Raw genomic sequence first — 14,124 nt, 5'->3', positions numbered from 1 at the left:
GTCCAAGAGTATTCAGGTGAGTTAGAATCCTAGAGATCTTGGTCCAACGGTCCAACCCGTCCGTGCCGACCAGGTATCCCAACCCAATCTAGTCCCACCCTTCAGCGCCCGGCCCTTATCCCTCCAAACCCTTCCTATTCAAATCCCCATCCAAATGCCTCTTAAATGTTGTCATTGTACCAGCCTTCACCACTTCCTCTGGCAGCTCATTCCATACACGTACCACCCTCTGGGTGAAAAAGTTCCCCCTCAGGTCCCTTTTAACTCCTGCCCCTCTCACCCTAAACCTATGCCCCTCTAGTTTTAGACTCCCCTCTGCCACTTCCTCTGGCAGCTCATTCCACACACGCACCACCCCCTGTGTGATAAATCGTCGCTCCTTTTTAACCCTTTCTGCTCTCACCTTAAACCTGTCCTGTCTATTTTGAACCCCACCCCACCCCAGGGCAAAGACCCTGGTCTATACACCTTATCCACGCCCCTGATGATTTTATGAACCTCAGTAAGGTCACCCCTCAACCTCCGACGCTCCAGGGAACAAAGTCCCCTGCTAACCACGCTTTCATATCTCAAACCCTCCATACCCAGTAACATCCTGGTAAATCTCTTCTGAACACTCTCCGGTTTAATAATATCCTTCCTGTAACAGGGCGACCAGAACTGGACACAGTGATCCAGACGAGGCCTCACCAATGTCCTGTACAACCCCAACATGACGTCCCAACTCCTACACTCAAAGGACTGAGCAGTGAAGGCAAGTGTGCTAAACACCTTCTTACCCCCCCCCTGTCTACCTGTGACACAAACCTCAAAGAATTATGAACCCTAAGGTCTCTCTGTTCCACAACACTACCCAGGACCCTACTTTTAATTGAAGAAGTCTTGTCTCTGTTTGTTTTACCAAAATACCACGCATTTATCCAAATTAAACCACGCCTGCCACTCTTCAGCCCATTGATCCAACTGAACAAGATCTCTTTGTCATCCTGGGTAACCTTCTTCACTGTCCACTTGTACCACCAATTCTGGCGTCATCCGCAAACGGTCTGACCGTTCTCGTTTACGGGAAGGCCGGCCCCGATCCGTGTGGAAGTCTGTCGGTCTCAGACCTTCAGTCTGAAAAACGGCCCTACCTCGCCATCCTCAGTCTCCCGCTGTGAAGGCAGGACTGTGTCCAGTCGGTCAATCCCATTGTGGATCTCACTTGACTAATTAGTCTAACCTTACCAAAGGCCAGGTAAACGACGTCTATCGCTCTGCCTTAGTCAATCTTCTCGGTTAATTCCTCAAAACAACTCAATGGCGTTTGTGAGGCACTGCTTCCCTCGTACAAAACCCGTGCTGACTATCCCGAATCATTCCCCTCCCCTCCAAATGCTTATAAATCCTATCTCTGACCCACCACCGAGGTCAGACTCACAGGTCTCTCACTTTCATGCCTCTTCTTCCTGTCCTTTCGAACGAAAGGTGTAACGTTAGCCACCCTCCAGTCACCTGGATCCCCACCTGTGTTTATAGATGGTACAGCTATTTCTCAAAGGGCTCGCACAATTTCCTCCCGAACTTCCCACTCAGCCTTGGGATACACTAGATCAGGTCCCAGAGGTTTATCCACCTCTTCTGTAATATGAATGTTTCAAAACAACAACATTTATATCACCGCCATTCTCTAGCCTCCATTTCCATCCCCACAGTAAACACTGACTGACTGCGTGGAGTTTGCATGTTTACAACCCATGTTTGCATGGGGTAACCTCCCACAGTCCAACAATGTGCAAGTTAGGGTGGATTGGCCGTGCTAAATTGTCCCATAGTGCCCAGGGATGTGCAGGTTAGGGTGGATTGGCCGTGCTAAATTGTCCCATAGTGCCCAGGGATGTGCAGGTTAGGGTGGATTGGCCGTGCTAAATTGTCCCATAGTGCCCAGGGATGTGCAGGTTAGGGTGGATTGGCCGTGCTAAATTGTCCCATAGTGCCCAGGGATGTGCAGGTTAGAGTGGATTGGCCGTGCTAAATTGTCCCATAGTGCCCAGGGATGTGCAGGTTAGGGTGGATTGGCCGTGCTAAATTGTCCCATAGTGCCCAGGGCTGTGCAGGTGAGGGTGGATTGGCCGTGCTAAATTGTCCCATAGTGCCCAGGGATGTGCAGGTTAGGGTGGATTGGCCGTGCTAAATTGTCCCATAGTGCCCAGGGATGTGCAGGTTAGGGTGGATTGGCCGTGCTAAATTGTCCCATAGTGCCCAGGGATGTGCAGGTTAGGGTGGATTGGCCGTGCTAAATTGTCCCATAGTGCCCAGGAATGTGCAGGTTAGGGTGGATTGGCCGTGCTAAATTGTCCCATAGTGCCCCAGGGATGTGCAGGTTAGGGTGGATTGGCCGTGCTGAATGTGGGATTACAGGGATTGTGTCGGGGGAAGGGAAATCCTCTTCAGGGGGTCTGTGCAGACTCAATGGGCCGAATGGCACTGTCGGGATCCTATGAGATGCATCACCAGGTGATCTCCTAAAGTCTGAACGAGTGAAGCCAGCCACAGATAAGGAGCTATTCGGCAAAGTACAGAGTTAAAAGAGTTCCCGCCTGTCGCCCCTTACCAGACATATCACTGAACTTGTTCACGCCGTACATCGCAGTGGCTTGGTCTTCCCCCTGCATCCGTTTGGCGTCTTTGAGATTCTCCACAAAGATCTGGAACCTTCTCTCCTCTTCAGCCGAGCAGATTTCAAGGGAGGGAGAGACCAGCCGTCAATGTCACTTGGTCTGATGTGTGTGTGGAGGGGGGTGGGTGTGTGAGTGTATGGGGTGGGTGTGTGTGTGTGTGTGTGTGTGTGGGTGGGTGGGTGGGGGTGTGTGTGTGTGGGGTGGGGGTGTGAGTGTGTGGGGTAGTGGTGTGTGTGTGTGGGGTGGTGGTGTGTGTGTGTGTGGGGTGGGGGTGTGTGAGTGTGCAAGTGTGGGGTGGGTGTGGGATGTGTGTGGGGTGTGGGTGTGAGTGTGTGGGGTGGTGGTGTGTGTGTGTGTGGGGTGGGGGTGTGTGTGTGTGGGGTGGTGGTGTGTGTGTGTGTGGGGTGGGGGTGTGTGTGTGTGTGGGGTGGGGGTGTGTGTGTGTGTGGGGTGGGGGTGTGTGTGTGTGGGGTGGGGGTGTGTGTGTGTGGGGTGGGTGTGTGTGTGTGTGTGGGGTGGGGGTGTGTGTGTGTGGGGTGGGGGTGTGTGTGTGTGTGGGGTGGGGGTGTGTGTGTGTGTGGGGTGGGGGTGTGTGTGTGTGTGGGGTGGGGGTGTGAGTGTGTGGGGTAGTGGTGTGTGTGTGTGTGTGGGGTGGGGGTGTGAGTGTGTGGGGTGGGGGTGTGAGTGTGTGGGGTGGTGGTGTGTGTGTGTGTGGGTGGTGGTGTGTGTGTGTGTGGGGTGTGGGGGTGTGTGTGTGTGGGGTGGTGGTGTGTGTGTGTGTGGGGTGGTGGTCTGTGTGTGTGTGGGGTGGGGATGTGAGTGTGTGGGGTGGTGGTGTGTGTGTGTGTGGGGTGGGGGTGTGTGAGTGTGCAAGTGTGGGGTGGGTGTGGAATGTGTGTGGGGTGTGGGTGTGAGTGTGTGGGGTGGGTGGGTGTGTGTGTGTGGGGTGGGAGTGTGTGGGTGGGAGTGTGTAAGTGTGGGGTGGGTGTGGGATGTGTGTGGGAGTGTGGGTGTGTGGGTGTGAGTGTGTAAGTGTGGGGTGGGTGTGGGATGTGTGTGGGAGTGTGGGTGTGAGTGAGTATATGAAAGAGTGGGCTTGTCTGTGTGTGTATGGGGGGGTGTGGGATGTGTGTGGGGATGTGAGTGTTGGTGTGTGTGTGTCTGTGGGGTGGGGGTGTGAGTGTGTGGGGTGGAGGTGTGAGTGTGTGGGGTGTGAGTGTTGGTGTGTGTGGGGGTGTGAGTGTGTAGGGTGTGAGTGTTCGTGTGTGGGTGTGATTGTGTGGGGTGAGAGTGTTGGGGTGTGTGTGGGGTGGGGGGGTGTGAGTGTGGGGTGAGGGTGTTGGTGTGTGTGTGTGGGGTGTGAGTGTGTGGTGTCTGTGTGGGATGGGGGTGTGAGTGTGTGGAGTGGGAGAGTGTGTGTGTGGGGTGGGGGTGTTGGTGTGTGTGTGGGAGGATGTGTGGAGGGGTGTGTGTGTGGAGTGTGAGTGTGGGTGTGTGGTGTGGGTGTGTGTGTGGGGGGTGGGGGTGTGGGTGTGTGTGTGGGGGGTGTGTGTGGGGTGGGGGTGTTGGTGTGTGTGGGGTGTGTGTGGGGTGGGGGGTGTTGGTGTGTGTGTGGGAGGATGTGTGGAGGGGTGTGTGTGTGGAGTGTGAGTGTTGGTGAGTGTGTGTGGGGTGTGAGTGTGTGGGGTGTGGGGTGTGAGTGTGTGGAGTGTGTGGGGTGGGGGTGTTGGTGTGTGTGTGGGGTGTGAGTGTGGGTGTGTGGTGTGGGTGTGTGTGTGGGGGGTGGGGGTGTTGGTATGTGTGTGTGTGGGGTGTGAGTGTTGGTGCGTGCGTGTGGGGTGTGAGTGTGTGGTGTGTGTATGGGATGGATGTGTATGTTTGGGGTGGGGTTGTTGGTGTGTGTGTGTGTGTGGGGAGGTGTGAGTGTGTGGGTGTGTGTGAGTGTGGGATGTGAGTGTTGGTGTGTGTGGGATATGAGTGTTGATGTGTGTGTTGGGGGGGGTTTGTGTGTGTGTGGGGTGTGAGTGTGGGGTGTGAGTGTGTGGTGTGTGTATGGGATGGGGGTGTGCGTGTGGGGTGGGGGTGTTGGTGTGTGTGTGAGGTGTGAGTATGTGGGGGGTATGTGTGTGTGGGGGGTGTGAGTGTTAGCGTGGGTTGGGTGTGTGTGTGTGGAGTGTGCGTGTGTGGGGTGTGCGTGTGTGGGGTGTGCGTGTGTGGGGTGTGGGTGTTGATATGTGTGTGTGGGGTGTGAGTGTGTGTTGTGTGTGGGGAGGTGTGAGTGTGTGGGTGTGTGTGTGGGATGTGAGTGTTGGTGTGTGTGTGTGGGGTGTGAGTGTGTGTGAGGTGTGAATGTGTGGAGGGTGTGAGTGTGTGGGGGGTGTGAGTGTGTTGGGGGGTGTTTGTGTGTGTGGGGTGTGAGTGTGGGGTGTGAGTGTGTGGTGTGTGTGTGAGGTGTGAGTATGTGGGGGGTATGTGTGTGTGGAGGGTGTGAGTGTTGGCGTGGGTTGGGTGTGTGTGTGTGGTGTGAGTGTGGAGTGTGCGTATGTGGGGTGTGCGTGTGTGGGGTGTGTATGGGGTGTGAGTGCGTGGTGTTTGTGTGTGGGGTGTGAGTGTTGGTGTGTGTGGGATGTGAGTGTTGGTGAGTGTGTGTGGGGTGTGAGTGTGTGTGGGGTGTGAGTGTGTGGGGTGTGGGGTGTGAGTGTGTGGGGTGTGAGTGTGTGGGGTGTGCGTGTGTGGGGTGTGCGTGTGTGGGGTGTGGGTGTTGGTGTGTGTGTGTGGGGTGTGCATGTGGGGAGTGCGTGTGTGGTGTGTGTGTGGGGTGTGTGTTTGGGGTGGGGGTGTGAGTGTGTGGGGTGGGGGTGTGGGTGTGTGGGCTGGGGGTGTTGGTGTGTGTGTGGGGGGTGTGAGTGTGGGGTGTGAGTGTGTGGTGTGTGTATGGGATGGGGGTGTGCGTGTGGGGTGAGGGTGTTGGTGTGTGTGTGAGGTGTGAATGTGTGGGGGGTATGTGTGTGTGGGGGGTGTGAGTGTGTGTATGGGGGGTGTGTGTCTGCGGTGGGTATGAGTGTGTGTGGGGTGTGAGTGTGTGGGGTGGGGGAGTGAGTGTGGCTTGTGTGGGGTGTGAGTATGGGTGTGTATGGGTTGTGAGTGTTTGTGGGGGTGTGTGAGTGTTGGTGTGTGTGTGGGGTGTGTGAGTGTGTGGGGTGTGACTGTTGGTGTGTGTGCGTGGGGGTGTGTGTGAGTGTTGTGTGTGGGGTGTGAGTGTGTGGGGTGGGGGAGTGAGTGTGTGCGTGTGTGGGGTGTGAGTATGGGTGTGTGTGGGTTGTGAGTGTATGTGGGGGGGTGTGAGTGTGGGTGTGTGTGTGGGGGTGTGTGTGTGGGGTGTGTGTGTGTTGGTGTGTGTGTGGGGTGTGTGTGTGGGGGTGTGAGTGTTGGTGTGTGTGTGGGGTGTGCATGTGTGGAGTGGGGGAGTGAGTGTGTGGGGTATGAGTGTTGGTGTGCGTGGGGTGTGAGTGTTGGTGTGTGTGGGGGGGTGCATGTGTATAGGGGTGTGAATGTTGGTGTGTGTGTGGGGTCTGTGTATGAGTGTTGGTGTGTGTGTGGGGTGTGTGTGGGGGTGTGTGAGTGTTGGTGTGTGTGTGGGGTGTGTTTGTGTGGCGTGTGTGTGGCATGTGTTTGTGTGTGGTGTGATTGTATGGAGGTGTGAGTGTGTGTGTGGGGGGTGTGTGTGGGGTGGGTATGAGTGTGTCGGGTATGGATGTTGGTGTGTGGGTGTGTGTGGTGGGGGAGTGAGTGCGTGGGGTGTGAGTGTTGGTGTGTGTGTGGGGTGTGTGTGTGTGAGGTGGGGGAGTGAGTGTGTGAGTGTGTGGGGTATGAGTGTTGGTGTGTGTGGGGTGTGAGTGTTGGTATTTGCGTGTGGGGGTGTTCGTGTGTGTGTGGGGTGTGTGTGTGGGGAGTGTGCGTGTGGGGTGTGAGTGTGTGGGGTGGGGGTGTGAGTGTGGGGTGTGTGTGGGGTGTGAGTGTGTGTGGGGGTGTGTGAGTGTTGGTGTGTGTGGGGGGTGTATGTGTGGGGTGTGAGTGTGTGGGGTGGGTGAGTGAGTGTGTGAGTGTGTGGGATGTGGGTGTGAGTGTGTGGAGTGGGGGTGTGAGTGTGTGTGGGGGTATGTGGATGTGTGAGTGTGTGGGTGTGAGTGTTGGTGTGTGAGTGTGTGGGTGTGAGTGTTGGTGTGTCAGTGTGTGGGTATGTGGGGGTGTGAGTGTGTGGGTGTGAGTGTTGGTGTGTCAGTGTGGGGATATGTGGGGTTGTGAGTGTGTGGGGTGTGTGTGTGTGTGGGGTGTGAGTGTTGGTGTGTGTGTGTGTGCGCGCGCATAGGGCCCTGAGATCAAGGATGCGGCCTCCGCCGATGTCGGGGGTAGTGAGGCCTAGTGGTGTATCCCACCCTCAGGAGGGAAGTCTGAGGGGGTTAGGACAGATCGGATCGGGAGCATGTGTGGAATGGTAGAGTGCAGCATTAGGGTGTGATAAACACACCTTCCCTCCCTTACACCCGTTGAGTCCATTGGGAGCAGGAAGTGGTGTGGGGGGCTGGTGGTTGGCCATCTTGTTGTGGGTCCTCAGCCCAGAGGGGCAGTCAGCATCAAAACCTGACGATTATCGGACACCGTTTTACCAGAGCTCCTATTCACGAGTGGGACACGGGGAACCACTGATATCCATGAGGGGACGGTGGGGGAGCTGGGGGTCAAGCAGAGACTGCAGGAAGTGGATCGGTGCACACAGACCCTCGGGGTGGAGGGGGGGAGGCCGAGCGTCCATTTGGCGGGAATGCCGAGTGGGGCCTATTTTACTTCTGGTCTCGCAGATCCTTTAGCGGCCTGCAACAGGCCTCAATCCCCGTGTGAGTGACAACCAGGGGCCTAGATTACAGGCCTCGTGCCTCTGGGTTGACCCAGAATGCCTGAGACTGTCAGTCTCGTCTGAGAAGGTGGAAGGGGGGCTGGGGAGTGGAATGATTTTTTGAGGTGAGGGAACAAACTACATTAGCCCAGGCCTGAAGAGACGTCTTACCTTCCTCATTGTCATATTCCTTCTTGTATTTCACCTTAAAATCCTCGAATTGGGCCCGCATCTGGTGATTGAGGTGAGGAAAATAGCATAAAATCAGTTCCCGTAGTGAGGGAATGAAAAAATACCGCGGTTAAAAGGTTATATTGGGCGTCCATTTTTGTCAGTAAACAGAACCAAGTGATACCTTCACCCCTCAAACAGAAGGATGTAGGCCTCTCCTGGGCGAGTTTTCACAACCTCGCCCTCCAGGTGGGGGTGAGAAGCTCTCTCTTTGAACTGTGGACACTGTCTCATCTTTTAGAATGAACATGTTGGTTTCAGTTCGTTCACGTGTAAATCCCAGAACCTTTTTTTGGATGTCACGTTCCCCAAGTGAACTTCAACAACTGGTGTCACATCGGCCCAGATAATGCGTTCAAGATGTGAGCCTGCTGTGAGACTGTTCTGCGATTTACAGATAAGACCAGAAGACATCGGAGTGGAAGTAAAGGCCATTCGGCCCATCGAGCCCACTCCGCCATTTAATCATGGCTGACGGACACTTCAACTCCATTTACCTACACACTCCCATCAGCCCTTAATTCCTTGTGACACCAAAATTGATCAATCTCTGCCTGGAAGGTAATTCATATCCTGGCCTCTGTGTGAAAGAAAGAAAACTAACACGGTCATTCTAAGAGACGAGAGAATTAACAAGCAATCCATTTTTTTTTAATATATTATTTCAGTTACATCACACTGTAAACAGAGCTAGAAATTCTGTGTCTTACGATCTTATTCTCCACAACCCCCTGATGAAGGAGGGTGCTCTGAAAGCTCATGCCTCCAACCTACAGACTCACTAATGCCTTGGACAGTTGCAACAACCCCTCCGAAATTCTGGGTTCTATGTCTTTGGCGACAACGGATAAAAATTCGATTTGGCTCCAGATGGTCTGAGCAGGAGGAGCACCAGGTTAGATTCGATTGGATTCCCGACAGTGTGGAAACAGGCCCTTGGGCACAGTCAGTCCACACCGACCCTTCGAAGAGCAACCCACCCAAATCCATTCTCCGACATTTACCCCTGACTAATACACCTAACACTATGGGAAAATTTAGCACTGGCCAATCCACCCTAACCTGCACATCCCTGGGCACTATGGGACAATTTAGCACGGCCAATCCCACCCTAACCTGCACATCCCTGGGCACTATGGGAAAATTTAGCACTGGCCAATCCACCCTAACCTGCACATCCCTGGGCACTATGGGACAATTTAGCACAGTCCAATCCACCCTAACCTGCACATCCCTGGGACACTATGGGACAATTTAGCACGGCCAATCCACCCTAACCTGCACATCCCTGGGACACTATGGGACAATTTAGCACGGCCAATCCACCCTAACCTGCACATCTTTGGACTGTGGGAGGAAACCCCACACAGACACGGGGAGAATGTGCAAACTCCACACAGTTACCCAAGACAGGAATCGAACCAGGGTTGCCAGCGCCGTGAGGCAGCAGTGCTAACCACTGAGCCACCGTGCCGCCCAGTACAGCAAACAGACATTTCTATCTCCAGATGATACTCACTGCGCCCTCATCGTCGATCTGGAGGGCAGTGTCTATGGTATGAGCTGCTGCCAGGTGGAGACAGCTCGAGAGGACCAGGCAGGTGACACCGAGTTGGAACATGGTCTGTAATCTGTTCCCGGACCACCGTCAGGCAGGATAGGCTCCTGGAAAGGGAACATCAAACAGAAAAGGCAGACCGAGAGTTGGTTCCGATCCCACTCAGCAGCCCAGTCACTCCGAGGAGGTTCAGCTTTGAGCCAGACCCTGGCTCGGTGTGATGGTCACGCTCCCTCGGCCTGGGCCAGAGGTTCACAGCTCAGCAGGGGACCGCACCCAAAGGAACAAATAATCTCACTTGATACAAGCAGAGCTGCACTGTGGGAGGGATCAGTACTGAGGGAGTGCCGCACTGTCAGAGGGTCAGTACTGAGGAAGTGCCGCACTGTCGGAGGGTCAGTACTGAGGGAGTGCCGCACTGTCGGATGGTCAGTACTGAGGGAGTGCCACACTGTCAGAGGGTCAGTACTGAGGGAGTGCCGCACTGTCGGAGGGTCAGTATTGAGGGAGTGCTGCACTGTCGGAGGGTCAGTGCTGAGGGAGCACCACACGGTCGGAGGGTTAGTACTGAGGGAGTGCAGCACTGTCGGAGGGTCAGTACTGAGGGAGTGCCGCACTGTCGGAGGGTCAGTACTGAGGGAGTGCCGCACTGTCAGAGGGTCAGTACTGAGGGAGTGCCGCACTGTCAGAGGGTCAGTACTGAGGGAGTGCCGCACTGTCGGAGGGTCAGTACTGAGGGAGAGCCACAGTGTCTGGTGTACTGTCAGTACTGAGGGAGAGCTCCCCCAAATACTGAGGCAGTCCATGTTTGAATGGAGCCAGAGAGTGAAAGTGTTGGGGGAGAGAGAGAAGAGAGAGAGAGAGAAAGAAGAGTGAGAGAAGAGAGAGAAGGGTGAGAGAAGAGAGAGAGAGAGAGAAGAGAGACAGAGAGAAAAGCGAGAGAGCTAGAAAGAAGAGAGAGAGGAGGTAGAGAAAGAAGAGAGAGAAAAGAGAGAGAGAATGAGGAGAGAGAGAGACGAGAGATAGAACATAGAGAGAAGAGATAGAAAGAGGAGAGGGAGAAGAGAGAGTGAGACAGATAGAGACACAGAGAGAGAAAAGAGAGAGGTGAGAGAGAGAGAAAGAAGAGAGAGAGAGGAGAGAGAACAAAGGGAGAAGAGAGAGAAAAAAGAGCGAAGAGAGAGAAAGAGAGAGAAAAAAGAGAATGAAGAATGAGAAAGAGAGAGAAAGAGAGAGAGAAAAGAGAGAGAAACAAGAGAGAGAGAGAGAAAACAGAGAGAGGAGAGAGAGAGAGAAAGAAGAGAGAGAGAGGAGAGAGAACAAAGGGAGAAGAGAGAGAAAAAAGAGCGAAGAGAGAGAAAGAGAGAGAGAAGAGAGAGAGAAAAGAGAATGAAGAATGAGAAAGAGAGAGAAAGAGAGAGAGAAAAGAGAGAGAAACAAGAGAGAGAGAGAGAAAACAGAGAGAGGAGAGAGAGAGAGAAAGAAGAGAGAGAGAGAGAGAAAGAAAAAAGAGAAAGGAGAGAGGAGAGAGAGAAGAGAGAAGTGAAAGGGACAGAGGACACACTGAGAGCCCGGGCCCGGAGCTTTGGGAGTCTGGTTACTGCCTGTCCGAGAGGCATGTGGACAAATACCCACCCCCTCTTTCCTTCTGCCATCTTCACCCACTGCCCAATGCTGGGTACTCACCTGTGTTACCCCACTGTCAGTCAGTCAGTGGGAACCTCTGCTACTCGCTGGGATATCGTGACCCCATATATGTTCAGCTTAGCCCCCTCCCCCATAACGCCCTTTAACCTGTGACCAATCGAGAGCCAAAATGATAGGATCAACAACTCCAGAGCGATCAGCGTCATTGCCAATTAACATCAATATCTCAATCAAAAATCAATCTTCCTTATTCTGAATCTGCAGTTTCCATCCCTCAGTACGGACCACACAACACTGCAGCACTCCCCCTGATCATTATCCCACAGGATAGATTAGATTCTGTACAGTGTGGAAACAGGCCGTTCGGCCCAACAAGTCCACACCGACCCTCCAAAGAGTAACCCACCCAAATCCATTCCCCATTACTCAACATTTACCCCTGACTAATGCACCTAACACTATGGGGCAATTTAGCACGGCCAATCCACCCTAACCTACACATCCCTGGGCACTATGGGACAATTTAGCACGGCCAATCCACCCTAACCTACACGTCCCTGGACACTATGGGACAATTTAGCATGGCCAATCCACCCTAACCTGCACATCCCTGGACACTATGGGACAATTTAGCACGGCCAATCCACCCTAACCTGCACATCCCTGGGCACTATGGGACAATTTAGCACGGCCAATCCCACCCTAACCTGCACATCCCTGGGCACTATGGGACAATTTAGCACGGCCAATCCACCCTAACCTACACATCCCTGGACACTATGGGACAATTTAGCACGGCCAATCCACCCTAACCTGCACATCCCTGGTCACTATGGAACAATTTAGCACAGCCAATCCACCCTAACCTGCACATCCCTGGGCACTATGGGACAATTTAGCTCGGCCAATCCACCCTAACCTGCACATCCCTGGGCACTATGAGACAATTTAGCACGGCCAATCCACCCTAACCTGCACATCCCTGGGCACTATGGGACAATTTAGCACGGCCAGTCCACCCTAACCTGCACATCCCTGGGCACTGTGGGACAATTTAGCACGGCCAATCCACCCTAACCTGCACATCCCTGGACATTATGGGACAATTTAGCACGGCCAAACCACCCTAACCTGCACATCCCTGGGCACTATGGGACAATTTAGCACGGCCAATCCACCCTAACCTGCACATCCCTGGGTACTATGGGACAATTTAGCACGGCCAATCCACCCTAACCTGCACATCCCTGGGCACTATGGGACAATTTAGCACGGCCAATCCACCCTAACCTGCACATCCCTGGGCACTATGGGACAATTTAGCACGGCCAATCCACCCCAACCTGCATATCCCTGGGCACTATGGGACAATTTAGCACGGCCAATCCACCCTAACCTGCACATCCCTGGGCACTATGGGACAATTTAGCACGGCCAAACCACCCGAACCTGCACATCCCTGGACACTATGGGACAATTTAGCACGGCCAATCCACCCTAACCTGCACATCCCTGGGCACTATGGGACAATTTAGCACGGTCAATCCACCCTAACCTGCACATCCCTGGACACTATGGGACAATTTAGCACGGCCAATCCACCCTAACCTACACATCTTTGGACTGTGGGAGGAAGCCGGAGCACCCGGAGGAAACCCACGAAGACATGGGGAGAATGTGCAAACTCCACACAGAGAGTTGCCTGAGGCGGGAATTGAACTCGGGTCCCTGGCGCTGTGAGGAAGCAGTGCTAACCACCGTGCCTCCCAAGTATTACCCCACACAGCCAACTGACACACTGGTAGGAGAAAGGGCATTGTGATGCTGCTGCAGTGGAATAGCCAATCTGACACCATGAGGAACCTGTCACTAACTAGTGCTGGAGCCTCAAGTCTTAATGGGGTCAGAGTGAAACACAAGGTCGTAATGTTTCTAATCGAAGAGAGGAACAGGGGAGGGATGAGTTTGCAGACTCCACTACGATTGCTACCACCCTTGGTTATCGCTGATTAAAAAGAGGAACAACATTATCAGGTTATCCTGAGCAGGATTCTGTTAAAGCCACAATCTGTGATAGACTGACTCTGCTTCTGCCTCACCAGTTGCTCTGAGCACTGGAAGAAGCCAGTTTGGCCCGTTCATACCCTCTCCCTCACGTTTCCAATCCTTCCTCACCCCGAGCAATTCAGCAGCTCCAACATTGGGTACGCTTCATCTTATAGAGAGGTCATTCTGCCATAATGTGCATTTTGTCATGGGAATTCGCTCTAATGCAGTTGATGAATTAGGGGACACTGTCACGAATTGGGGTGATGCGTTGGCTCAGTGGTTAACGCTGCTGCCTCACAGCCCCCAGTACCCGGGCTCGATCCCACACTCGGGTGACTGTCGGTGTGGAGTTTGCACATTCTTCCCCCCCCCCCCTCCCCCATGTCTGTGTGGGGTTTCCTCCGGGTGCTCCAGTTTCCTCCCACAGTCCAAAGATGTGCGGTTTAGGGTGGATTGGCCGTGCTAAATTGCCCCATAGTGCCCAGGGATGTGCAGGTTAGGGTGGATTGGCCATGCTAAATTGTCCCATAGTGCCCAGGGATGTGCGGTTTAGGGTGGATTGGCCGTGCTAAATTGTCCCATAGTGCCCAGGGATGTGCGGTTTAGGGTGGATTGGCCGTGCTAAATTGTCCCATAGTGCCCAGGGATGTGCAGGTTAGGGTGGATTGGCCGTGCTAAATTGTCCCATAGTGTCCAGGGGTGTGCAGGTTAGGGTGGATTGGCCGTGCTAAATTGTCCCATAGTGCCCAGGGATGTGCGGTTTAGGGTGGATTGGCCGTGCTAAATTGTCCCATAGTGTCCAGGGGTGTGCAGGTTAGGGTGGATTGGCCGTGCTAAATTGTCCCATAGTGCCCAGGGATGTGTGGTTTAGGGTGGATTGGCCGTGCTAAATTGTCCCATAGTGCCCAGGGATGTGCAGGTTAGGGTGGATTGGCCGTGCTAAATTGTCCCATAGTGCCCAGGGATGTGCAGGTTAGGGTGGATTGGCCGTGCTAAATTGTCCCATAGTGTCCAGGGGTGTGCAGGTTAGGGTGGATTGGCCGTGTTAAATTGTCCCATAGTGTTCAGGGATGTACAGGTTAGGG

The 14,124-nt window shown here is 54.0% G+C and overlaps 1 protein-coding gene across 1 annotated transcript in view; it reads right to left on the bottom strand.

Moving 5' to 3' along the window:
* Positions 1–11,106, bottom strand: part of LOC140457025 (cathepsin L-like) — a 24,801-nt gene extending 13,695 nt beyond the window's left edge. Inside the window, 4 exon segments of the mRNA XM_072550932.1 lie at positions 2,594–2,704; positions 7,726–7,786; positions 9,305–9,450; positions 11,030–11,106. Of these exon segments, the coding sequence (XP_072407033.1) occupies positions 2,594–2,704; positions 7,726–7,786; positions 9,305–9,406 (274 nt within the window). The 5' untranslated portion in view covers positions 9,407–9,450; positions 11,030–11,106.
* Positions 11,107–14,124: the final 3,018 nt, after the last annotated feature.

The sequence above is a fragment of the Chiloscyllium punctatum genome, chromosome 31 (assembly GCF_047496795.1).
Source record: "Chiloscyllium punctatum isolate Juve2018m chromosome 31, sChiPun1.3, whole genome shotgun sequence".
NCBI classification, from domain to species: Eukaryota; Metazoa; Chordata; class Chondrichthyes; order Orectolobiformes; family Hemiscylliidae; genus Chiloscyllium; species Chiloscyllium punctatum.
Note: the sequence above shows the minus strand (reverse complement) of the source record. Positions and strands in the feature narration are given on the sequence as shown.